Source organism: Hipposideros armiger, unplaced genomic scaffold (genome assembly GCF_001890085.2).
Source record: "Hipposideros armiger isolate ML-2016 unplaced genomic scaffold, ASM189008v1 scaffold_321, whole genome shotgun sequence".
NCBI lineage: Eukaryota > Metazoa > Chordata > Mammalia > Chiroptera > Hipposideridae > Hipposideros > Hipposideros armiger.
This window is the reverse complement of record NW_017731671.1, coordinates 1,965,343-1,990,201: the sequence shown is the minus strand read 5'-3', so window position 1 is coordinate 1,990,201 and position 24,859 is coordinate 1,965,343. Positions and strand designations below refer to the sequence as shown.

The 24,859-nt window shown below is 52.5% G+C and overlaps 1 protein-coding gene and 1 long non-coding RNA gene across 5 annotated transcripts in view; one reads left to right on the top strand and one right to left on the bottom strand.

Annotated features, from left to right (window-relative positions):
- Positions 1-438: 438 nt before the first annotated feature.
- LOC109392261 (uncharacterized) lies at positions 439-15,041 on the top strand. Of its 2 annotated transcripts, XR_002126023.1 has the most exons (4): positions 439-626; positions 5,078-5,162; positions 6,836-6,887; positions 10,576-15,041. It is a non-coding gene; the product is annotated as an uncharacterized LOC109392261 (long non-coding RNA). The 2 variants fall into 2 exon arrangements; XR_002126024.1 differs by lacking the exon at positions 6,836-6,887.
- TEF (TEF transcription factor, PAR bZIP family member) overlaps positions 13,432-24,859 on the bottom strand; it is a 21,678-nt gene continuing 10,250 nt past the window's right edge. For all 3 annotated transcript variants that reach the window (XM_019660582.1, XM_019660581.1, XM_019660580.1), the window contains exons 2-4: positions 21,415-21,732; positions 17,150-17,370; positions 13,432-15,993 (exon numbers count right to left, since the gene is read on the bottom strand). In XM_019660582.1, the coding sequence (XP_019516127.1) occupies positions 15,778-15,993; positions 17,150-17,370; positions 21,415-21,732 (755 nt within the window). In that variant the 3' untranslated portion in view covers positions 13,432-15,777. The remainder of the gene's footprint in view (positions 15,994-17,149; positions 17,371-21,414; positions 21,733-24,859) is intronic.

The window sequence follows — 24,859 nt, the reverse complement described above, 5'->3', positions numbered from 1 at the left end:
CACCCTCACTTTATAGGTGAGGGAATTGAGCTCAAAGAAGCAAAGTGACACAGCTGCTACTAGGGGGTGAGTGGCTCCCCCACTGGAAACCCAGCCTCCCCTGTAGACAAAAGGGTAAGGGGCTGATGGGTGGACCCTGGGAGTTCCCTTAGGCTGATCTGAACCAAGGAGGAGCTGAGGGAGTTCTAGGAACTCAGCAGCTGAACCCAGAGACCTCTGGCTTCCCATAGGACACTCCTGGCAGGATCCATATATGATCCAGATACCTGAGCCAGGGTGCCCAGAAAGGGCTGGGGGCAGATGGGGGAGGGGTGCATTCACTCATTCAGCAAATAGTGACTGAGGGGAAATACAGTTTGGTGCTGCTGCGTGTGGCCTCTGGAGCCATAATGCCAGACCTTGGACTTAGACACTGTCACTTGTGAGGTGTGTGGCCTGCAGGTAGGGTGACTCCCAGTTTTCCCACTGAAAGTGCTGCGTCACAGGAAACCCTCCGTCCTGGGCAAACCAGGGCAGTCGGTCACCCCACCTAGAGGAGTTACTTCTTAGTTCCTCTGCAGTAAAAGGATACCGATTCACCCCAGGTTGCTGTTTGAAGGCAAAACCAGCATAAAGCTGGGGACCCGGTAAGTGGGAGCAGGGATAGCGGCACTGATCTCCTCCTGGCAGAGGCCGGGCACGAAGGGACAGAGGGAGTTGGAATTATCCCCATTTTCCAGATGCAGAGACTGAGGTCCCCCTGGTCTCAGCAGCATGGAGAAGGCCTGGGCAGATGCCTCCCTCATCCCAAATTTGCTCTTAGAAGCTGCTCAAAACAGGTGTTGTTGGGTGGGCTACCTCAGGGAGTGAGGCCATGGGTGGCACTGCTGGGGACCTCCAGGTGCTCCCAGGGGTCTTATGCTGCACTGCCCACAGGACCAGTCCCATAGGACCAGCTCCACCAGACCACAGGGCAGGCCTGCATCACGTGCTCCCCGGGCAAAGGCCAAGGTCCACAGGGAGCTGACTGGCCCAGTGGGGCACCACCTACCAGCCCAGAGCCAGGCCCAGGACCTGCACTGTGTCAGGTCCTGGGAGGGGTGAGGGAGTTTGGTAGGGACAGTTCAGTTTCCTTGCTAAGTACTCAGCAAGTGGTAACACGACTGGGCTCTTCCCTACAACACTAGAAGTAGGACCCATCACAGCTCTATTTAATAGGTGGGGACTCTGAGGCTGAGAGAGGCCAAGTTTATCCATGGTCACCCAGAGGGTAGGTTGAGGAACCAGTCACCACTGGGCTTCAAAGCCTGACTTTAGAATTCAAGAGGTCTGCTGGCTCAGACACAGGGGGTGGGAGGAGCAGCTGTGGAGGGCTCCCCAATAGGGGCCCTCCAGAGCCCCCAAGTAGGGGCTAGGGAGGGAACCTTGATACTGAGGAAGTAGCCCTGGCCCTAGGTGTAGCTGGGGCTGCCTCGCAGTCTGGGCTCCCCTGCGGACCCAAGAATTCTAGCGAATGCTGTCACCCTCCCGCTAGATGGCGGCCTCAGTTTCCCCTTGGGCGCTAAGCAGAAGCCGAGGGTGTTGAGCCAGGCAAAGCCACCCAAAAGAGGGGGTTCAGCCTCCCATTTCCCCACCCCCCACCGCAGCGGAGGCTGGAGGGGGAGGGGAGGGGTTATGTAACGGCCGGCGCGAGAGGCGGGGCGTCAGCGCCGTGGGGAGAGAACCAATGGGGGTTCCTCGCTAGGAATAGCTCGGCTGTTCCGTCCTCGCGCCACAAAGCAGCCCCCTCCGGTCCCGCCGGGCTGGCGGGAGATGGAGGGGGCGGGTGGACTTAAGCGGAGACTGGGGCTGGGAGTGGTAGCCGCAGAGTCGCCGCGGCCCACGCCGGGCGGGGGTGCTCCCTGCTCCCAGCCCCTCGCCGGCTCCGGGGTCCGGAGCCCAGGAGCTTCCTTGCCAGGTGTCACACCTCCCGCTTCGGGCCCAGTTAGGAGCAGCTCAGCCTGCAACGCTGCGGCCCCGCCTTGAGGCCCGGAGCCCCTTCCTCCTCCTCGAAGGTCATCGAGGACCCAAGGGAGCTCTGGGCCCGCGCTGCGCCTTCCTGCCGGAGCGCCTCTGCCGCCCCCGCTCCCCGGCGGCGGTTCCTGTCTCTTTGCTCGCACTTACTTCATGTGGCCTGGCCTCGCGGTTATTTATATCAGCGTCTGTCTCCCAGCAGACAGCCCTGAAGCCTAAACGCACACCTTCACGCAGCAGATGCGTGGAGGGGCGGGCGGCCCACCCTTTGGCCTTTGGCCTGAGGAAGCCCCTTGTCTAGGCCTTGCTCACCTCACTACTGGGAAAGGAGGAGGGAAGCAGGCAGCTACCGACTGAGGTCAACTCCAGCTCCCAGTCCCACCAGAACTGCACTGGCTCTCCCTCCCTGCCCCTTCCTGGTCAGGGCATCCTCTTGGGCTAATACATTGTCCCTCCACAGGAGGCTCCTAAAGCAGGATCACGGTCCCTGAAAGGCGCTTAACAATGCTGATTCCAGGGTTCCACACCAGGCCCCTCTGAGTGGGCCTCCTGAGGACGAGGCCTGGACTCTGCACTTGAAACAGGCTCCCTAGGGGAATCCTGGGCTTTCTAAGGCTTGGGAGCCTTTGGGATGAGGCTCCCCTTCTGTGGCTGCCTTTGGGATGAGCAAGCATCTGGCAGGAGGGAGGAAGGTTGGAACTACTGCTTTGATTTGATAAAGCCCTTTCATGCGTACTCAGGGAGACAGTACATCCTACCATTCTCCAGCAACCCTGCAAAGTGGGCCTTGTCCCCACCTCACAAGGCTCACAAGAGGGGATGTGACTTGGACAAAGTCTATGGTGAGAAAGGAGCAGGATCAGAACCCAACTTCACTCCTTCATCTATTAGCTAGACACTGGGCACAGAGAGAGAAATACAAAATCATTCCTGCCCCCAAAGAGTTGTGGGTCCAGGAAAAGAGGCGGGCAGCAAACAGCAATGCCAATCCCAAGCTTAATCAAGGTCCTGGCCAGAGGAGCTGAATTAGGAAGGTTGCGTAGAAGTGCCCCGGGATGATACAGGAGGGGCATTCCCGCCAGCGGGAACAGCTTGTTCAGCTGCTCAGAGGCCTGAAATAGCAACCACTGTAGGGATCTGTGAGCATTTCGGTGAGGCCAAGGCTTAGAGTATGTCAGGTACGTGGTGAGAGATCAGGCTGGGTGTGCAGGGAGAGCCTAGGACAGGCCAGGAGGCCAGACTTTGTCCTGAGGGCATGAGGGCACTGAGCCCCTGGAGGAGGAGGAGGGATGGGAGGGAGGCCGAATGAACGGGGTGCCCCAACAGCAGAGGTGGCAAGGCCTCCCTCCCACCCCTTCCCTGTATTCCCATGGCAGTCCTTTCTTTCTCTCACCCCCCTACACTACCTTGGCTCTGTCTTAGGACTGCCAGGGGAAACCAGATCCCATCCCAGCTGACCTGGGCATGATGCACTGGCTGTGAGGCCTGGAATAGGTGCTTTTGTGTCCCTGGGTCTCAGTTTCCAGATCTATAAAATGGGGATAGCACTAGTCCTTGCCAGTCCCTCCTGGGGGGGGGTGTCAGAGTGAGGAGCAGAGGTGATGAGGGGGAGGGAGGGGAAGGAGGAACTTGTTTGTTCAGACCAATTTCGACCATGGTGCTAGCCGTTTATTCACTCATTTGGTGCCTACCTCCTGCCCTCCATCCAGGTGAGCCTTGTCCCCAAATGGTCCCCCACCCCATGCCCACCAGGCTTCAAGAACCACTACCTGAGAACCAACACTGCTGGCTTCGAGTTCTAGAGCTGCCAAGTCTCTCCAAGTAGGGGCCTCAGGCAAGACACAATCTCTCTGAGTCCCAGTTTTCTCATATGCAAAGTGGAAAATGTTGGGGAAGGAGGGACACCCAGCAGGCCTTCTCCCCAGGACAACCCAGGCTTGCTCTCCCCAAACACAAACAGCTCCCAGGTGCAGAAAGGGCAGATCAGGACCCCGCCCCCTCCCCCCTGCCATGTCCCCTCTGCCACCCCCAGCCCTGCCAGGGACATCCTGTGCCCCAGGGTGATGTCACTAGGCCCTGGGAGCACTGGCTGGCTGTAGCTGACAGCACTCAGACAGGATTTATTTTTAAACTCTCAGGACTTGGGCAGCTCCCTCCCCTCCCCGCTTCACCCCCCCCCCATCCTGACTACCCTGTCTCTCACATCCCAGGTGAGTCCCCTGGCCAGTTCCTGAAGGCCTCTCCACATACAATCTTTTGCCTGACCCACACTGACCAGGCTTCTGAGGGGCTTTGGGGAGCTAGGACATTGGCCAAGTGGCTCCCATCACCAAATCCAGACCTGCCGAGGTACACAGATGGGCCCCTGTGCCCCCTGAAGCCCAAAGAGGGTAACAGACGTGCTCAGGGTCCCACAGCCAGGGGGTCATCAGACGGGCTCTGTAGACACCTGGAACCCCTGGCTAGGCCTTGGAGCTGTCACTAACGCTTATTTGAACTCATTTTTCAAAAACAGTTTTGTGCCTGCAGGCCTCGAGGCTTCTTGATGCCGTGCAGCTCAGATAAGCTGCAGAAATAAACTGGGTGCTGGGGTAACTCCCAGCAGCACCATGGGCCTCACCCACACCCTGGGCAGAGTGTGTGTCCATCACAGTGGTCACACACCCTCTCAAGTGACTTTAGACTAAGGACCTGTCAGCATCTCGAGCTTAGAATTTATTCTGTTGAAACACCCCTTTTATCAGTTCTGTATGTTGGCCTTCTAGATAAGATTGTGGCTGAAAATGAGGTTCTCCTGGAAAACTCCATTTGAAAATGGCAGCCTTGACTCCTCTAGCCTCACAGTTGTCCTGGGAGGCTGGGCAAGGGCCAGAATCCTCTTTCAAATGGGTAAAGGAAGGCTCAAAGGGAAAGAGTGACTTGTGCAGTGGCTGGGATCCAGGGTGCTCTGGCCTCCAGCCCTGTGAGAAGTGAGACTGGCCTACCTTGCCCAGCCCAGCCCAGCCTAGAGTGGGTGGTCTAAGACAACCCCACAGCCCACAGCACCCAGCGAGGACAAGCCCTTAGAATCTCCATTTTTTTACAGTTACCTTCAGTGCAACACAGACTCTGGACCCAGATAGACTCAGTTTGAAACCTGCCTGTCGCATTTCATGGCTGTGTAAGCTTAGGTGAGTCCCTTCAACTCCCTGTGTCTCAGTTTCCTCACCTGTAAAATGGGATTAATGATAGGATGCAATTCACATGGAGGGAGGGTTGTGGGAAAGACTGCTTGAGAAACTGCCTGAAAAGCACTTAGCACAAGGCTGGACGCTTACGTAAGCGCTCAACCACTGGTAGGTTTTATTATCATCATTATTACCCCTAAGCACGCACTCACTGAATCCTTACCCTGACAACTCTGCTCTAGGTCCTGGGAATCAGACATGGCCTCTGCCCCCCAAGTGGCTCAGAAGTCCAGAGACAAGGGGCAATGCTGAGGGAGAGGCCACCTCTGATGAGGCATCTGGGAGGGCCGCCAGGAAGAAGTGGCCTTGATGCTGGGCCTGGAAGGATGGCCTCTTCAGGCAGTGTCTGGGCAGGACCCTCAGGAGTTGCGGGGAAGCCAGCTCAGTTGGTCTGAGATAGAGTTGCAGGGAAAACCTCCAGGCTGCACAGGGGTGGGTGTGTGGGGACAGGCCAGAATCCACGCAGGAACCCCCAAGCCCCAGCAGCCCCTTTGTTTCTGCCACCACCACCACCACCACCTTCCTCTCCCCAGGGGGCCATTTGAGCCAGAAGAGCAAGAGTCAGGTGGCCAGGCAGATGGCTTATTACCGGGAGTCTAGGAACCAAGGAAGAGGGAGCCTGGGCCCCATTTCCCATTCCCACATGCCAGTTGTATCAGCAGAAAGTCCACCAGAGCTAGGTTCCAATCTCACTTACTGGGTGATCTCAGCCAAGTCAGTTAATCTCTCTGAACCTCGATTTTCTCCTCTGTAAAGTGGGTATAAAGATACCTTGAAGGGCTGTTGTGAGGATGTAATGAACAGGTATGTAAAGCTTCTGGCACACAGTAAGTGCTTAATAATGATACCTCTCGAGAAGGGAAAGAACCAGGCTGACTCTCAATGGGAGACAGTGGGGAGGCTGGGGACTGGGCCCCTCTAACTTAACCCCTGGCCCCCTGATCCTCAGGAAGTCCACGGCCTCTGTGACTGGGCTGGCAGGAGTGAGAATGATGCTGTGCCCCTTAGGGAGGGAGGGCCTGGGGAGTCAGAAAGCAAATTAATGCAAATCAGGAAGCACAGGGTGCTCTGGAAGAGAAATGAAGAGAGAAGATCCAGCTACCAGGTGCTGGGGGGGCTGGAACAGAAGTGGTGTGTCCCAGGGCACTGACTGAGCAGGTGCTCCAGGCCCTGAGGGCCCCCCTTCCCTGGAATCTCTGATCCTCCTCTGCCATGGTGAGAGGCAGCTTGTCCTCACCCATGGACTCCCAGGTGTGGACACACAGAGACACATTTGCATACACACACACACACACACACACACACACACACACATGCGCTCATTCAAACACCAAGGTACACATATACCCAGGGACACTCACAGACACACATGCTTCAGGGTCACAGGCTCCAGGACAAGGAGGCCCTAGGGACTTCCCGTTTGGTGGGGCAGGAGGCCGAGGCCCCAGGGGGCTGTTGGTTTCCTGTACACCTGTTTTTCCCCCAAACCCATACACTGCCCACGTGCAAACACCACCCACCACTGGGAAGGCCCCCCAAAACCCCTCAGCCTTGTTCTGACAGAGCGGCCATATGGGGTTTCAGTTCTAGCTCACATTTTTATCCCCTGTTGACAGATGAGGAAGCAGAGGCTGATGCCAGGACCAGGCATGCTGATGACTAGAGAAGGTGGGACGCAAACCCAAGTGCAATACAGACTCCAAGTCTCAGGCCTCCCCAGGGCCCTTCATCCCAGGTTCCCCCAACTCCACCCTCTTGTGCCTACACATCCACTCCCTCCTCAGCAAGAGCCCAGAAGCACAGACCCCCCTTCCTCCCAGGCTTCTGTAGATACCCGGGACCGTGTCTACCAGTAGCCATTGGGGACATGCAGGGTAGAAGCGAGTCAGCTGGTGCCCCACAGCACCGCCTGGCACAGCAGCGGGTGGTGAGTAAGTGGGGAGTCGGGAAGGGAGGCTTTGCTGAGAGGACAAATCTGGAGGCTGGACCGGAGGCCACTGCCCAAGGATGTATCTGCAGTGCCACCTGGTGGTGACTTGGCACTCCTGTCACAACCAGCCCTGGTCCTGTCATCTTTCCCCGTGAGTTCAGCAGACACTTAGTGAGCAGCTACTAGGTGCCAAGCACAGGGTAGGCCAGGCACTGAGGATGGGACTAGGCTGAGAAGATCTGGGGGTCATCACTCCAGACAGATGGAACAGCAAATGCAATGGCTGAGACAGGAAAGAGTTGGGTGTGATCCCAGAGGGGCAAAGTGGTTAACGTGGCTAGACACGGTGCAGGGTGCAGGGGGAAGTAGACTGGGTCAGTGACCAGGTCTCATAGGGCTTTATAGGCTGAGGTGAGGAGTTTGGATGTATTTCTGAGTGTGATGGGAACCACGGGATGTGATGGATGGTTTAAAGGCTGCTGTGAGGACAGACTGCCAGGTGAAAACGAACTCAGGATGATGCTTCGGTAATCAGGCAGGACAGGACAGTGGCTCAGATGCCAGGGGGTGGTGGTAGGGGTGGCAGGCAGTGGCTGGATTCTAGAACTGATGGGATTTGCAGATGGATTGAATGGGGCTGTGCTAACCCAGAGCGCCTGAGGAATGGTGGGGCCCTTTACTTTGAAGCGAAGATGGAGGAGGACCCTCTGGGCGGCTGAGGTGGAGATGCCTGTGAGGTGTCTGTCCAAGCGTAGGTGCCGGATAGGCGGGTGGATATAGGAGTCTGGAGCTGGGGTGGGGGGGAATGGCTCTGGAGATATGCATGTAGAGGTTGCTGGGGTCTAGCTGGCACTCCAAGCCTGAGGCTGGGTGAATCACACAGGGAGCAGGGCACCAGGACAGAGCCCTAGGCCTGGGACATTAAGGCTCAGGGAGACCAGAAGGGAGAATCTAGAGCTGGTGGAGAGAAAGTTTCAAGAGGCAGGAGTGGGCATCTGGGTTAAACGCTGCTCAGAGGTGGAGAAAGATAAGCTTGAACATCGACCCAAGTTGATTTGCCAACGCCAAGGAGGTCCTCCGTGACCTTGAGAAGGAGGCTTCAGTGGAGGGTGAAAGTCTGACTGGAGGAAAAGTGGAGGCTGCGGAGGGTAGACCGCCCTTCTGAGTTTCACTATAGAGCGAGCAGAAGGTGGTGGTAGTTGGAGGGCGATGGGGGCCCAGGAGGTTTGGTGTTTACTTTTCAGGATAGAAGGTTTTACAGCATGTCTGTAGGATGCCCAGATGATGTTGTGGAGAGGGAGGGACTCATGACATAGGAGACAGGATCGCAGGGGCAGAGTCCTTTTGCAGGCGAGTGCGGACTGGATGGGTGCCCGCGGGGAGGGACTGGGTTATTGAGGGCAGGGCCACTTCGTCCCTAGTAACAGGAGGTGAGGCAGAATGGCATGGGGCTGAGAGGGAGGGCCCTGGAGTTGGGCTGCCTGGATTCAAACCCTGACTCTATGACAGCTGTGGGCTTAGAACAAGTCATTTCTGCCCTCTGAGCTGGCAGGTATGGCCACTTGCTCTGTCACACACTGTTCTAATTGTTTCACTTGTTTTGGCTCATTGGACCCTCCCTTAAGTGTAAGGAGAGACTGGGCCTGGCTGGGGGCATGAAGAAGGTGTGAGATCATGTAGCAGGGGCAACTTGTCCCCACGAGCATTGATGGAGCTGGTGGAGGTGACAGTCGGCTGGAACCTAGAGGGATGACTAGGAGTTTGTGAGGCAGAGAAGAGAGGAAGGGAAGGCTGGGTTTGCCCAAGCATGGACAAAGGCATGGTAGCATTTCCAAGTCTGAACCTCAGTACCGACATCCACACTTCCAATCCTCTTGGGCAGATGGTGAAACTGGGGCCCAGAGCAAGGATGAGCCCAGCAAGTCATTGGTGGGCTGGCCACTGGCTCCTAGCTCAGGACTCCCCACCTTTGGGTGCCTCCACTTGTTCTGGTCACACCCCTAAGGCTCACACTAGGTCCCTCGGCAAGGCTGCAGGGTTGGATTTCAAGGCAATTTGAGTTCAGTCCAGCAGCTTCTGAGATGGAGTCCTGGGATCAAAGCAGTCCTGGACTCAGACCCCATGGGAACAGCCATGTTTTTCAGCTCTGGTGGGGTCCTGCTGACTCCCAGCCCCATCTCCTGCCTCCACTTTCCTCATACCCCCAGCCGGCCTTCCTAATGGTGGAATTGCAGGCAAGGGCACGTTTGTGGGGATGGTGATTTGTGTGTGATGTGGGGGAAGGGTGAGGCAAGGCACCTTTCATCACATTCTGGGCCCCATGTTCCATCCCTTGCAATTTACAAGGGGCTTCTTTCTATTCAGCATCTCACGTGAACCTCACAGTAACCCTGACGAGTGGGCAGGAGAGGGATTCTGATCCCCATGGCACTGAAGAATAAGGGGCTCAGAGAGGGATGTGGCTTACAGGAGGTCACACAGCAAGTTGGAGATGAGGCCTGGTTTCTGGTTCCATAAGACCCCAGGTTTCTGTGAATAGCTCATGGTCTGGTAGGAGCAGCTAGTGCCCTACTTGAGTGACGGGCCACCCAGCTTCAGTGTGATTCTAGGGAGATGAGAAGTGTAAAAAAGCAGGATCCCTTAGCCCAAGTCTCATTTTGCTGTGTGACCTTGGGTAGCTCCTTTCCCTCTCTGGGTCTCTTTCCCATCCATTCAGGGAAGACCTGGATGTGATGACTTCTAAGGTTCTTGTTTTCCAAAGCCTTCTGACCCTGGCACCCAGGAGGAGAGCGAATGCCATGAAGGAGTGAGAGAGACAGATGGGTCCAAGTGTGGTGGGGACCAAGGAAGAGGTTGGAGGGAGGGTAGGACAGAGAAGCAGTGTGGCCTTGGGGAAATCACTTCTCCTCTGAACCTGTTTCCATATTTGTCAAATGTGGTCACCAGGAAGGTCCTGGCCCAGCATGTGGGACAAATGTCAGTCTTTTCCTCCCCACCACCAACAGCTGAGCCTTGTTGCTGCTGGCCAGGGTGGCATGGGGAGCCCATGGAAGATGTCAGACCAGACCTTGGTCTGGCTGCTTTGGCTGGCTGACCTCTGCTGGCCCAAGGAAGGTGGAAGGCAAGGGTGTCCTTCCAGTGTGGACAGGCCCAGGTAGCACCAGCCGCTTGCCAGGTCACTGAGATGGCAGAAGGAGCTTGGGCTTAGGAACCATCAGGCCTGGGTTGGAATCTCAGCTCTCACACTTAGCAGCTGTGAGATCTTGGGCAAGTCACCTAAGACCTCACTGAGCCTCAGTGTTCTCTGTAAAAAGGGGACAGCCATCCTCAGGTGCTGTGATGGGATGACACAAAAGCAGTGAAAAATCGGGCACCCAGCTCTGAGAGGACCAGCTGAGTTCTCTCCTCCCTCTGCTTTCTCTGCAGCCTGCATGGAACCAGCACAGGCCTAGAGGCAGCACTAAGGCTCCTTGGCCCTTCTGCCCCCCACCTCACCCCCATTTTGACTTGGAATCGGCCTGGAATCCAGATCCCACACACCAGCAGCCTCAGAGCTGGGGGAAGCTGAGCATGGCGTCCTGTGCAGCCCCAGCCCCTGCTGACAGAGAAGCCGCTCATAGTAATAGGCTCCCACTCCCCCAGGGTCCAGCCTGCATGGTTAGGAGGGTCTGCTGAAGCGAGAAGCCCCTGAGAACGTAATGGGGGCTGGCTGGGGGCCCCCACTTTGAAACCTGGTTCTGATTTCCTTTTCCTTTGGAAAAGACTGCCTATCTCTGGCGGGCAGCTTTCCCAGATTAGCTGCTGACGTCAGGAGCTGCCAGCTGGGCCAGCCTCGCCCCGCCACAGGCGGTGTGTGAGGGCTGTCTGCTAGATGGGGACAGTTAAGGATGGGGCATGTGTTTAGCTTTGGAAATTTGTCCTCCAGGGAGTTGGACGGTGGGAAGGGAGTGTGCGGCTTTGTACTCACACATTACGTGTGTGGCACTGTAGAGAAACAGCTCAGGGAGATGGAGTAATTTGCCCAAGACCACACAGCTGGTCTGACCCTGACTGCATCCCACACCGTCCAAAAGAAACCCCTTCCTGATGGTTGACAGTTGCGAGGCCTGGAGGGCTCGTGTCCGTGTAGGTCGGTACCTCCTACACCATCGCCACAATGGTAGCTGCCATGTGCTGTGCTGAGCACCTAAGGCTGGTGTCCCGTCCACAGGTTAAGGATGTAGTAGGTGCTCAAGACGCCACAGCTGGAATGAGAGGGAGGCTGAGCTGGAAGGCGCTGTAAGACGCTGTAAGGAGGTGGGAGATGAGGCACTGCCCTGATCCCAGGCTGAGAACAGTCTGCCTGCTATGATTATGGGAATTTCAATTTGAAAATTTGAAACCCACCCTGGGGTTGGATTTTAGCTTTGCTGCTGTGATTTAGGGCATGTTGCTTTGCTTCAATGCTCATCTACAAAATGGCCATTTAAAAAAGTCAACCTTGCCAGCCTGTCTCCAAATTCCAAATGCACGTCTTTCTCCTTAGAAACAAAATTACAAACAGTTCTTGGCCCCACCAGTGACAGGGAGCCTGAGCACCTACACCATGCAGGTGGGGAGGCAGAACAGAACAGTCTTGGTTGTAAGAAGGCAGCCCTTCTGGGCCTCGCTGAGGAAGCAGGCACCTCGGCCCCACATAGGAGGCAGCTGAGCAAGAAGGGTGAAGACAGCGCGGAGTGGGGAGAGAGGAAGGGGGACTCCCAGGGTGCCCTGGTGAGGGTGGAGCCCTACATTCCGCCCCACCCCCTGGACGAAAGCCCCCACGGAGCCAGGGCCAGCCCTGAACAGGGGACCTGGGGATGCCAATGCCGAGTGAGTCAGAAACGACAGTGCAGGTGCCCTGCAGGTGGCTGCACCCTTGTGTATTAATACAACTTGTCTTTTAACTGTGAAGGCCTCATGGCCACAGATGGAACATTTGGCAGGAGAAAAGGGAAACTCCCAGAATCCCACCACCAAGACCCAACTCTACCGGTCTTGTTTGGTTTTTTTTTAGAGTTGCCATCGAGTGTAACTAGATGAGCAGTTCCCTGTCTTTCTACCAGTTGTAAACAATGTTGTTTGTTCAAACTGCTTTTGATCTGATACTTGTCCTTCCTCAATAAACTGTGAGGTAAGCGGGTAAGAATTATTTCCATCTGACAGGTGAGGAAACTGAGGCAGAGTGGTTAGGTGACTTGGCCCTAACCCGGTTGGTGATGCAGAGGTGCCAGTGGAAACCTCAGGCTCCTAGGCCAACATTCATACAGAGGAAACACAGAAAGGGGGAGCGGGGGAGGACAGAAAAAACAGTCCCACAATTCTCATCTCAAAATATTTAATTTTATTTTGAAAAGATTACATTCCCGGCTTCCCTCCCTGCCACATCACTCCGGCCCACCAGCAGTGACACACTCGCACGCGCGCGCACACACACACATAAGGCCAATGGGCTATGGTCTGCTTCTGCCCTCGCCGGCTGGGAAAAAGGAATTTTCTCCTTGCCTCCTTCCCCCAACACAGGTGAGAAAGAGGGGCCCACTGGAATGCCAGCTCCCAGGGGAGGATGCAGAGCCCCACACACTCTTATCACAGCACATGCACTTAGAAAAATAAAACCAAGTGGTGTTCTGGCACCCCAACACCATAAGACAGCAGTATCCACCTGGAAATCATCTTTGCCATTTTCTAGAAAAATTTATTGCACTTAATTAACAGATGTTAAAGGAGCTCTGGGGTGGGGCTTTGCCATGGAAACCAGGGGCTCTCGGCTGTTTGTGTTCCGTGGAACCCAGCTCCCAGGGCCCCGGACGGACTGCGAGCTGCCCAGCACAAAGGTGGCTCCTCTGCTGGCTCCGCGCCTGCCCCCACTCCCCAGGCTGGAGGACTGCGGGAGCTGCTCGCCCAGGGCTACAGCAACCCCTCAGCAGAGTGATGCTTACCCGGTCAAGGGTCACTGCTAAGTGTCCTCCCCAACCTCAGGACCCAGACAGGCAAACCTTCCTTTAACCAAGGGTAAGGGTTGGCCCGGTCCTCCACAAGGTTGCTGGCCATCATGAAAGCTCTCTCTCTCTCTAAATATATATATTTCTCTATCTAGATACACATTATATGTATATTCTTGCAACATTCTAGCTCATTCGTGATTTGTCTGTTCTGAGGTTATACTGAGGCTGCCATGAAACTGAAGACAGCGTGCTCAGGAAGGGATGGCACACCCCAGCCCATCACAAACCTGTGGAAAGCGGTTTATGTTGGCTTCTCTGGCCTCCAGTGCTTTTCAGTGGATGTCAAAGACCTGAGCACAGGAGCCTCAGTCTTTGGCTGTCAGCCCCAAGATGGAGAGTGTTAAGGAGACTCCCAATCCCATGATGGAAGCTAGTGGGCACCAACCCTTCCTCCTGCAAGGACATGAGTCTTAGGCCTGGGAAGGAGACACGCTTCCCTGAGCACTCCTTTCCCCAACATGTCAACCTCCATGGACATATCCCTGTCCCTGCCAGGCTCCCGACTCAAAGGGACTCTTCTAAAAGAGGCCAGCAGCCACACTCTTTCCAAGTAAGCACTTTGGGAAGGAACCAGACATCCACTGCCTGGGGATGAGGAGGGGAGGGCATGGAGGAGGCAGTAGGTGGGACAAAGAGGAGAGACATCAGGCCATCATCCCACTCACTGGGGTCAGAACTTGGACGCCATTCAGAAATTTAGTCTCCATCCTTTAAAAAGAAAACAGAAAAACACAAACCCTACACTTTCTGGCCAAAGAAAATGAAGAGCTTTTAAGCTGGAGGCTCTTCTACCAATAACAAAATAAGAACTGCCCTCTTGGTGGGCAGCCAGACCAGAGGGAGAAGATGCCCGGGCGGGCGAGCTGCCCAGGGCAGGACACTCACATGCCAGATACAACTGCCCTGTTGTGGTTACAATAGTGAAAAGTGTGAACATGGTTTTTATAGAACCACAAAGTAAAAGTCAGGGGCCTAGAGGGAGGGGGTGACCTCCCTTGGCTTCAGGGACCCTGTCAAGTCCCCCAAGAAGTGGGAGTGCAGGTCCCCGAGGGCCATGGCATTCCCCTGGGGTGCAGCCATGGCCAGCAGATGGCTTCCCCTGGTCTGAACACGGTATAAAAAGTCTTTAGGGGTTGAAGCCCGGGTCTTGGAGCTACCGCTTTAAATAAAGCCAGTGGTAAGCATGACCAAGTGTGCTCATCACCTCTGACCCCTCTTTACCACAGGCTGCCTGGCCCTGAGCCAATACATACACCCAGCTGCCCACAAACAGCGGAGGTCCCATGGATTTCCACCATGACTCTCCAGGGCCGAGCAAAAGGACGAGTCCAGCTGGACACAAGGGAAAGCAGCTGTGAGGCAGTGAAGCCACAGCTGCGAGGAGCCCTCACACCGCGCCACAGCCAAGCTTGTGTGGTAACCACATCTCCAGCGACCCAGACTGAGGGGACTCTAGCCCATGTAAATGTCCCGGCAACCTGCAATTCCATGAGTTGTGCTGCAACCCTGGTGACTCTTGACCAGGGTGCCCTCTGGGCAGTTTGCCCAGGGGAGGGATTCTAAAGCGAGAACTGGAAGCCCTCTTCTGCTTTCCTCTGGCCTGGCCCGCTTTGGAGAGCACAGCAAGGAGAAAAAGAAACACATGCACCAGCGCCCAGCCCACAGTAGGCTGTGGAGGCTGGTTTCTAAACAACACGCAGCTCCAGGAAGTTAAATTTCCTAGATGAGGGGGGGTTTTCCTTTTAAATCCAAGATCTGAGATTGGTCACTGGGTGAAAACAAACAGCAGGCTCAGTAGAGGCCCAGTCGAGTGGGACAAACAAGATTCAGGTGGCCTCCATGAGTGACCCGGAGAAGCAGAGGCTGCCCTCTGCGCTGGGATCGGGGCTGAGACCGGCCGCCCTGAGTCCCTCCACAGCAGACAAAACGCAGAGACGGCCAACGGCCAGTGTTTCCTCCCTGGCTTCCAGGCCTCAGAGCCACAGAGTAAAGGGGTGTGGGAGCTGACAATGGTTGGGTGCGCTCCTGCTGCAGGCCCCGGTTCCTGTGGCCTGGGACCCATGCAGACACTACGGACGAGCTGGTGTGTCTTTCTGCTTCTGAGGGAGATGGGAATGAATTTCTCTCAAAGACTTTCTGGGGAGGTTGAGGTGGACAACAGACACAGCCCAACTGGAAATGCACCCTGCTACCTGAGAAGATGTAGGGTGACAATGATGGACTCATTCTGCGGAGACAAACCTCCACGGCCCAGGCTGGAGCCTGAGGGACAGTCGGGGCGGCCTGAGTGCCCTGTGAAAGGAGATCTGCACTCCAGAGGTCCCCTTCTGATTCAGCTGGGACATCCAAGAATAGGAACTAAGGCCGACACACCCGTTTACGTGGATTCTCTTGCATCTCCACCAGTGAGGAGGCCAGCCCCCCAGGGAAGTCCACCACGTGTGCTGGCCATGTGACAATGAAGCTTGAATGTGACCGCTCCTGGAGCAGGTGTGCCGCCATTTGCCCATGACGAGTCATAAGTCTCCACACGTGAGGGTTTCAGGGAGCCCCCAGGCAGAGGGCTGAGGTGCAGGTAGCGCTGCCCGGGCGAGGGCACGGGTTACAAGGGCCCGTACTTGGTCTCATACTTGGACACGATGGTCTTGCACTTGCCCACCTCCTTGCGTAGCTCAGCCACCTCCGTCCGCAGGGCCGTGTTCTCCTTCTCCAGGAAGGCTGCCCGGATGGTGATCTGGTTCTCCTTCAGGCGCCGGGCGTCCCGGGACCGTTTGGCCGCCACATTGTTCTTCTTGCGTCTCGTCCAGTACTTTTCATCCTGTGGGGAAGTGTCCTCTGTGGGTCTCTCCTCTTTCCCCACGAAAGAACCCAACCTTTCCCCTCCTGCCAGCACTCCACGCCCCACATTCCTCCTGTCACTCATCTGGTCCAGCCAGAATGGAAGCTGAGACCTGGGGAAGGAGCTGCATGTGACAAGGACAGCGAGGGGTCCAGCCCTCTCTCCAGGAGGAGAAACAAAACCCTCTGGCAGGAAGTGGTGGAGGGAAGGGGACTCCACTGACTGGGAGCCTGCTGTGTGCTGCCCCAACATAAAACACCATCTATACCTTGCCTCCCTTAGTCATTTTGGTTGTGGCTAAAGTCTAGTCCCGAGTTCAAATCTTGACTCTGCCCCTTACTAGTCATGGAACCGTGCAAATACCTTAACCTCTCAATGTCTCAGGTCCCTTATTTTTATAATGGGGGATAAAAACAGTAACTACCTCACAGAGTTGAGGATTAAATGAGTTAATATGTACAAGGTGCTTATAACATGCCTGGTCTACAGTAAGGACCACGTAAAGGTTTACCATTTTCATTGTCATTGTTATGAAAGCCTCAGAAACCTCCTGAGAGGCAGGTACGGTTATTCCCATTTTACAGACGAGGAACCTGAGGCGCAGCTAGTTCTAGGTGGCAAAGTGGGGCCTGAACCCAGGTCTGCCTGACTGCACAGTTGGGATGAAAAGTCCTTCCTGTGAGTTTTCCACAGGAGAGGATGGAAAAAGTGCAAAATCCTCTTCTCCCTCCCCCCTCCCAATTCCTATAAAACCATCAGCTTGAAAGCTGCTTGCTTGTCCCCTGGGGATAGCAACATACAACTACCTTTTGTCCTTCAAAGCCAGGGCTTGCTCAGCCCATTTCCTGTGGCCTAGTGAGCTGCTGTCCAAAGGCTGGGCTAAAGCCAGAGAAGCAGGACCAGGCTCGGAAGGGAACAGAGGAGCTACATGGAGTCACGCTGGGGCCAAACGCCACCTGACTCCCTTTCTTTCTACCAATTGCAGCAGAATATGGCTCTCTGCTCTGAGCTCACGCCTTTCTAAACGGTGTCCACAAGGAAAGAGGACCCTCCAGATAACATCAATTGTGTGGAAGCACAGCCCCCCAGCTCCTGAACCAATGCTGTACCTTCACTTATACAGACACCAGGTTACCTTCTGCTCATCGGGCACAAAGACCTTCTTGGCCTTTTTGATCATGGGCTGGGGCTTCAGATCCTCCTCTGCAAACTTGTGCTTCCGAGGGTTGAAGAGCTCCCCGCCCGGCACGCTGGAGAGGACCAGGTCGGCAGGGTCGGGATTGAAGTTCACATCCACCTCCACGCAACTGGGGTCGATGGGACTGGGTGTCTCCCTGTCCTTTTCCAGGGAGGATTCTGAAAGACACAGAGGCAGGGGGTCCTGAAGCAGCCCACTGGGCAACGAAGACTCATGTTACATACACAGACACCTGCTTGAATCTCAGCGTTGCACAGCCACTGCCACTTGGGGGCAAGAAAAACTACAGCACCACCAGGCCCCAAGCCAGACTGGCATATGTGATGCAATTCAACAACACAGACTTGGAAAGGATTCTTCCCTTTGGGGACAAAATGCTCAAAAGGAAACAGACCCCTGAAAAAGAGGATTTTCTAGTCGTCCCCCCTTCCCCCAGCAAAAAATGTTAAGCAGATCATTAAATTATACCTCCTTAACTTCCTGTGGTTTCAAGTTCTCAAGTAATGAGAAACAGCTGAATCTCTCCATGAACGATAATGAATTAGAGACACAGACTGAATAATGAAATGCTTTCCATTTCTGAATCCCCAGAGATCTCCCAGTCACTGTGCTCATTTAGTCTTATGACAACTCTGAAAGCAAGATCAGTTGCTAACCTTATTTTACAGATGAGGCAATGAAGGCTCATAGAAATGACATGGTTTTCCCAGGGTCACACAGATGCTAAGTGACTGAACTAAAATTTGAGTCTGGGTCTGGCTGACTCTGAATCCTTGTTCTTCTCCGCCCTACCTGGTTGCCACTATGGAGTGGACATTGGATTAAAGGGACTTTCAGAATTCAAAGGCTGTTAAGAGGTTACGTTATAAAAAAACAACAACCCCTAGACCTTTGGCCTACTTGTTTAATGCTACTGATAGGAGTACACAAAATAATTGTCAATAAATCTTTATTGAACACCAACTACATGCCAGGTACTGTCCTGGCAAAGACAAAGCAGAGAACAAAACAAGTAAAAATCTTGCTTTTGTGGAATGTTATTCTAGCAGGCAAGACTGCCATCATACAAGATAAATTTAAAATATCTTTCAAAGCATTAGATGCCATGTGAGTATGTGAGAGAAGAACATTTCAGAAAGAGTGAACATCGAGTGCACTGGCACGTCCAGGGAGCAGCAAAGACTACTGTGGCTGGAGGGAATGAATGAGAGGGGAGAATAATAGGTCAAGAACAGAAAATATATGGCCTTTAACTCCAATAAAGCAGTGGTTCTTCTCAGTAGGGCACGATTTTGTCCTACAGAGGACATTTGGCCACATAAAGATTGGGGAGGGGGTTGGTGGTGGTCTACTGGCATCTAGTGAGTAGGAGCCAAGGATGCTGCTAAACATCCTACAATGTACAGGACAGTCCCTCCCCCAACCCCAACAAAAAAATTATCTGGTCCATATGTCAATGGTGCCACTGATTTTTTACTTTTACCCTGATATGGGAGAAGTCATTGGAGGGCTCCGAGCAGAGGTATGACATGATCTGACCTAGGTTTTAACTGGATCATGCACATAAACTCATTGTATTCTACCTGGGGGGCGTCAATTACAAAGAGGGTTGCATGTCAGAGGAGTGAATGACCAGGGGCCAACGTGGTCACTGTGGGAATACTGGGGATGCCAAACTTTACACCTGCAGAACAAACAGCCAAGGTACCAAAGGCTGACAACTAGAGCCCCTCATTCCCTGCTGGTGGGAGTATCAATGGCTACAACCATTCTGTACGCTATTTGGCAGTTATCTACCAAAGCTGAATGTATGCATGTCCGATGACCCAGCCATTCTACTCCTAGGTAACTGAATGCCCAACCGAAATATACACGTATATTTACCAAACGACCTGCACACAAATGTTGATGGCAGCATAACCCCAAACCAGAACTGCAGAATGGGTAAACTGTGGTGTGGTCATACAGTGGAATGTCATTCGGCGATGAAATGAACAAACTATGCCACAGGCAGCAACATGGATGATTCTCGCAAACAAAGTTGAGGAAAGCAGCTAGATGCAGGATACATACTGCTTCTGTCTTTCCTACAGAAGGAACTGAGGAATTAAGAGGGGAAATTCTACCTTCATTTTTACCATGTGTACAATTCAGTATAAATCTTACTTGTCTGTATTGTGGTTTCTCTTTGTCACAGTATTCCATAAGAATGTTCTGTACCTTTGTGTTGTCAGTGTAAAGAGAGTCTGATGCCCACGTAATTTATGTGTGTGCTATAAAGCTAGATATAGGAAGCTATACATGTTAAGTGAGTATAAATGTAATCAACGTGTAATACTTGCAAACAAAAAATAGGACATAAAATACAATTCCATTAATAGAACGTTCAACTACAAGCAAAAGGCATCTCTGGTGATGGAAATAAGGTTAGTGATCATCTCTGCGGAGCAATGACTGAGAGGGGTCACAGGGCACTTAGGGGACACCAACAGAATTCTATCTCCCGATTTGGGTGGTTGTCACATGGTGGCTTCACTTTGTGAAGATTCATCAAGCTGTATATATATAATGTGGGCATTCTGTATGTCATACTTCAGTGAGAAGGTTTACTTAAAAACAAAATGGAAGGCGAATGCCCCCTAGGTGGTCTAAGGTACCAGATGGGGGCTCATTTCCAGCTCTGCACCCTCCCCATACAGGAAGCCAGTCTTCTAGGACAACCTGAGCAGCACGAAAAATAGCTGACTTCAAATAAGAATTTGGCTGGAATCAGATGAGCCTCTAGATCTAACCCGTTTATAGGAAAAAAGCAAGGGGCAGAGGAGCATGGTAAATGGCACTACGAGGCTACAGTCAGAAAAATCCAGCATGTGTAAAACTCTGCAGGACAAATGATTCCGTTTCTTCAACAAATAAATTGCAAAGAAAAAAAAAGGGAGGTGATCCTATCGATAATGAGAGATTTAAGAGACATAACTAAATGAAATGTGTGGGTCTTATTGGATCCTGATTCAAAAAACAATGAAATAGTAACATGCATGAGACAACTTTTTGGAAATCTGAATGCTGATGGATTGGATTTATTGTCAAGTTCAGATGTAAAATTGGTTTGTTTGTTTTTTTAAATAACACTTATATTTTACATCTGTGTTGAAATATTTATGGATGAAATAATATAATATCTAGGATTTAATTGAAAGAAATCAGATGAGGGGAATGGAAGAGGTTACAGAAAATAAGAATGATAATGAGTTAAGAGTTACGGAAGCTGAGTGATGGTTACACAGAGGTTCATTATAGTAGTCTCTTACTTTTGTATTTGAAAATTTTTCCATAATAAAAAGTAAAATTAAAGAAAAACAGAGCATGAGAATTCTTTGGCTGTGGGTTCCTTGGGTTCCATACCAGCTCCTGGGGTCCTTCCAGGACCCATCAACCTGTATGCCTCTGAGCTTGCAGAAAGCTTTGCAGACACCCCTGAAACAAGGGCCATGCCTTCTCTGGAGGGTTCATGTCCAAGGGGCATGAAAACCAACCAACCAACCAAGCACCCACCAGAAAATGGACAAGAGGACGAAATGGAATTCTGAAGATGATGCCTTTTTCATGTCAGTGCTTAAGCAATACTAGGCTATGAAGTCAGGCATCCTGGGTTCAAGTACTGCTCCCACTACCTACCAGCTGGGTGACCTTGACCTTCTCAGTTTCCTCACCTATAAAACATGGATAATAGTATCAACCTCATAAGCTTCTTTGCGAGGATTACATGTTAATACCTGGCACAGAGTAAGTGCTAAATAAATGCTAGCTGGTATTATTATGATGATTATTATTATTGCCTGAGCTTCCCAATAATCTGTAGCAAAGTGCATGCAGGGGTAAAGAGCCACACTGAGAAAATGCAGAATGGGAATCCTATCCTTCAAATCCTGACTGGAAGAGCTCAGTTCACTGTCCTGACCATCTGTAGCACACCAACCACAGAAAGACTCCCACTGCCACTGAGGTGACTGCTATTTTTATCTACAGCCTCAGGGACTGTGCTGATGGGTTGGGAGCAGGGGGTTTCTCCACACTGCAGGCCCACCAGGCCCTGCCCTGAGAGAAGGGGCTCACTGGGTATGCAGGCACAAGCAGCCCTCAGTGGGCAGCAGACTGCCTTGGATGGGACAGGTGGCCCTGCCCAAAGGCCCGTCACCAACCTGTGCTAGACACGGTTTCAGAGGGCTGAAAGACGGCGGTGGAGGAGGACGGTGGGGACGCTGTGGAAGAGCTGGCCGATTCCTTCCCTTCTAGCTCTGCCACAGGCAGCAGCAGGTTCTGGGCCAGGTGGGTGGGGCTGGCAGGGATGCCATTCTCCAGCAGGAACTCGTCCAGATCCATGTACTCCAGGTGGAAAGACTCGCCATCATACGGGATAGTCTTGTCCCAGATGGGTGGCATTAGGGAGGCTGAAACGGCCATGGTGCTGGCTGCTGCAGCCTCGTCTTCCTCCAGCTTTTCCTTCCCCTTTTCCTTATCTGTAGACACAAAATCTGTGATGAGACACCACACGAGAGAGTAACTCAATCCCAGAAGGGGAGCAATGAGCATCACAGGGATGACCCATCTCTCTGAGTCCAGATCCATCCCATGCATTTCAAAAGTCCACTGTTGTAACCTTGACCCAGGTTCACAGGTATCTTTTGGAATTGGCAGCCTGCCCTTCTCAAGGCTGGGACTTCCCAGAACCTTCACCACAAGCTCCGAGGCCTAATGTGGTCCCAGGGTTAATTCAGAATGGGCTGTGGGATTAGCATCTGCAGGACAGGCTGCAGGAAGGAAATGGAATTTCTGAATCTTCCTGGTATCTTATTCATAGAGTAGGAAAGAGCTGATTCCTCAGGCCAAGAACTTTTGTGTTTGGTCTTGTACCCTCTAGCTATGCTTCCCCATAGTAACCCAGCCTGGTGCTTGAATCCCAGCCCTGCCACCCAGTTGCTGTGATGTGTGACTCTAGCCATGTTATTTAACCTCTCGCAGCCTCAGTGTCATCCACTGTAAATAAGGATAAAGTTTCCTCTTTGGTGTACACTAGAGATAACATTTGAAAGTATCTTGCAGAGTTCTGGCAAATGGCAGGCATTCATTACTACTGTGAGCTCACTGAGGGTAGGGACTGTGTCTGATTCATTTCTAGATCTCAGGGCCAACACAGGAGCAGGCAGATGGTGGGCCATGGGAAAATGTGTATACTGAATGAAAAACGCTGGGTTTGCAGATTCCCTTTAGGTTTATCAGATATAGAGGGCCTGGAGCTGTCTTTTCAGGACCTTTTTCACAGCAACCATTTCAAGAGAAGCCTGTCCTTGAATAAGCAGAGAAAACTGAAGGCAGGTGTTCTGGGAAGAAAGGGAGGGAGGAGTTGAAGAAGAAAGCCTGCTCCCATTCAAAGCAAAACTAATCAATGAGCAGGAACTGGATCCCACCTAACTGTGTCAGTCAAAGAGTTACATGCATGGATATCCAAGAAAGGGCAAATTAGGGGAAAAAAAGACAAGAGAGAAATGTGACAAGGTTGGAAGGAAATCAAAGTGACAGGGAGGCTAATCAGGAAAGTGGGAGATAAAATCATGACAAGTTCATAACAGGTTTTCAAATCGAGGAAGACAACTTTGAACTCCAGATTCTGAAGTAAAAAAGAGAAATCAAATATGATTATGTTGGAAATAAACCAGTCATGCATGGACTCCTAGACCACAGCCAGCCAAAAAAGCAGTTTGTTGGTCCAATATAAAAATGGACACACCCAGTGAGTTAAGAAGGTGCAGGTTTTGACAAACCAAATTTGGTCACGGCTTCTAATACAAATTAACCTGAGTTCTTGCAAATGCATTCTGTACCAGGCTTTGGTTGAAAACCAAATGGGAAATAAAAGAAAACAAGCTTTGGTGGGCTCAGTGGGCCAGATGGCCTCACTCTTCTCCTTCTCTGAGATCTTGACTCTATAGTCTGTTCAGAAAAGACTGTGATCCATGTTAGGTGGGGTCATGGGAATCAAAGCAGATCGGAGAAAGGGAGAGAGAGAAAAACAGCCACACCAAAGGACAAGTAACAACAAGTGCCAGGTTTTGCCTAGCCTAGGAAATAAAGGATATTTTTAATGTTTTTATAAGATGGAGTTTTAATTCTAAGAGATGATAAAGAACTAGACCCATCACTATGGTCACAGGGATTGACATCAGTGGTTGCCAGTGATACAGTAAAGAGCACCAGACTGAGAGTTATAAGGCCTAGTAGCTATGTGACATTAAGGAAGGCATCCTCATCTCTCTGGGCCTCAACTTTCCTCATCTGGGAAATGGAAGGTAGGACTGCTGTGGAAGAATAAATAAGATTCTGTCAAGGTGCTTTGTGAGCACTCTGCTGATATCAAGTAAAATTATGTGATAATCTTTAACAAGAACCTGACAGAGGTATACACCTGTTCCACCAGATTTGGAACAAAGCATTGCCTTAAAAACAAACAAAAGGGTCTGTGCACATGAGGTCCCAAAGCAGGAAGCGAGAGCCTGGCCTCACCTGATATGCTGAAGCTATTTATAACCCAACAGTGACAAGCCATAGGAATGGAAGCCTCAGAACATACCCAGGAAAGAAAGAGAAATGGCATTTTTTAAAAGAAAACTAATTCTCCAAGACAGGTAACTCACACAGAAGGCCTATTCCTTTCCAAATCCCTAAACTGCACTGATGGTTCTTGGAAATTCAAAGGTATCAGGTTAAAAGCATATCTATGTGCACCTAAAACCACAATATGTGGTACTCCTGCTGCTCCCTGAACCTCACGTTCCCTTCCCAAGCTAAAAAACAAGGCCAAACCTGCTTTCACACAGGTCCCCGAAACCTTTGTGGCCTAGGAAACAAAACGGAGCCTGGCCCCTGCCACTATGGCCCCCAAAGTCGAGGGTCAGCCCCAAACAACCAGGTGAAGGGACTCAGTGGCCTCATTCTGACCCTCATCCCTCTACCTGCCTCACCCCACTCTCCACCTCAGGAGGTGCCTCACATCCCTTCTCCTGACACCCCTCACCCACCTCGGCAGCAGCACTGAGACACACTTCAAAAAATCTTTAGTGTGTACCTAGTAGTGGGGATGAAGACAGGTCCTCCTCCCAGGAGGGGGCAAAACCATATGCAAGACAATCTGTCATGTAAATCAGCGCTTCTCAAACTTTAATGGACTTCGGAATCACAGAGGTAGGGGGCTCCTTAAAATGCAGATTCCTGTCCCAGAAGCTGCAGGCACGGCGGGTGAAGGGTGGGGCCCAGGAACTGGCATGCTACACAAGCATCCCAATTGATTCTGATGCAGCTGTCCCCAGAGAAAGAGCTCTGGAGCGTCATCTAATTGGCTGCTACGACCCCCTTCAGCCTGCTCAGTAACCCCTACACATCGCACGAGCTGGGGCTGCCCCAAGGAACCTCCTCACCACGACCCCACTCCACACTCCTCCTCGTAACCCTTCCCTGCCAACGCCCATCAGACCCAACCTCTCTCAACTCGATCCCTACCTCTCCCTCCCAACCTTCATGCCTCGCCCCCAATGCCCCTTGTCATTCCTGGCCCCATCTCCCCTCCAGCGGACCTGGGCCTGGAACCGGCCC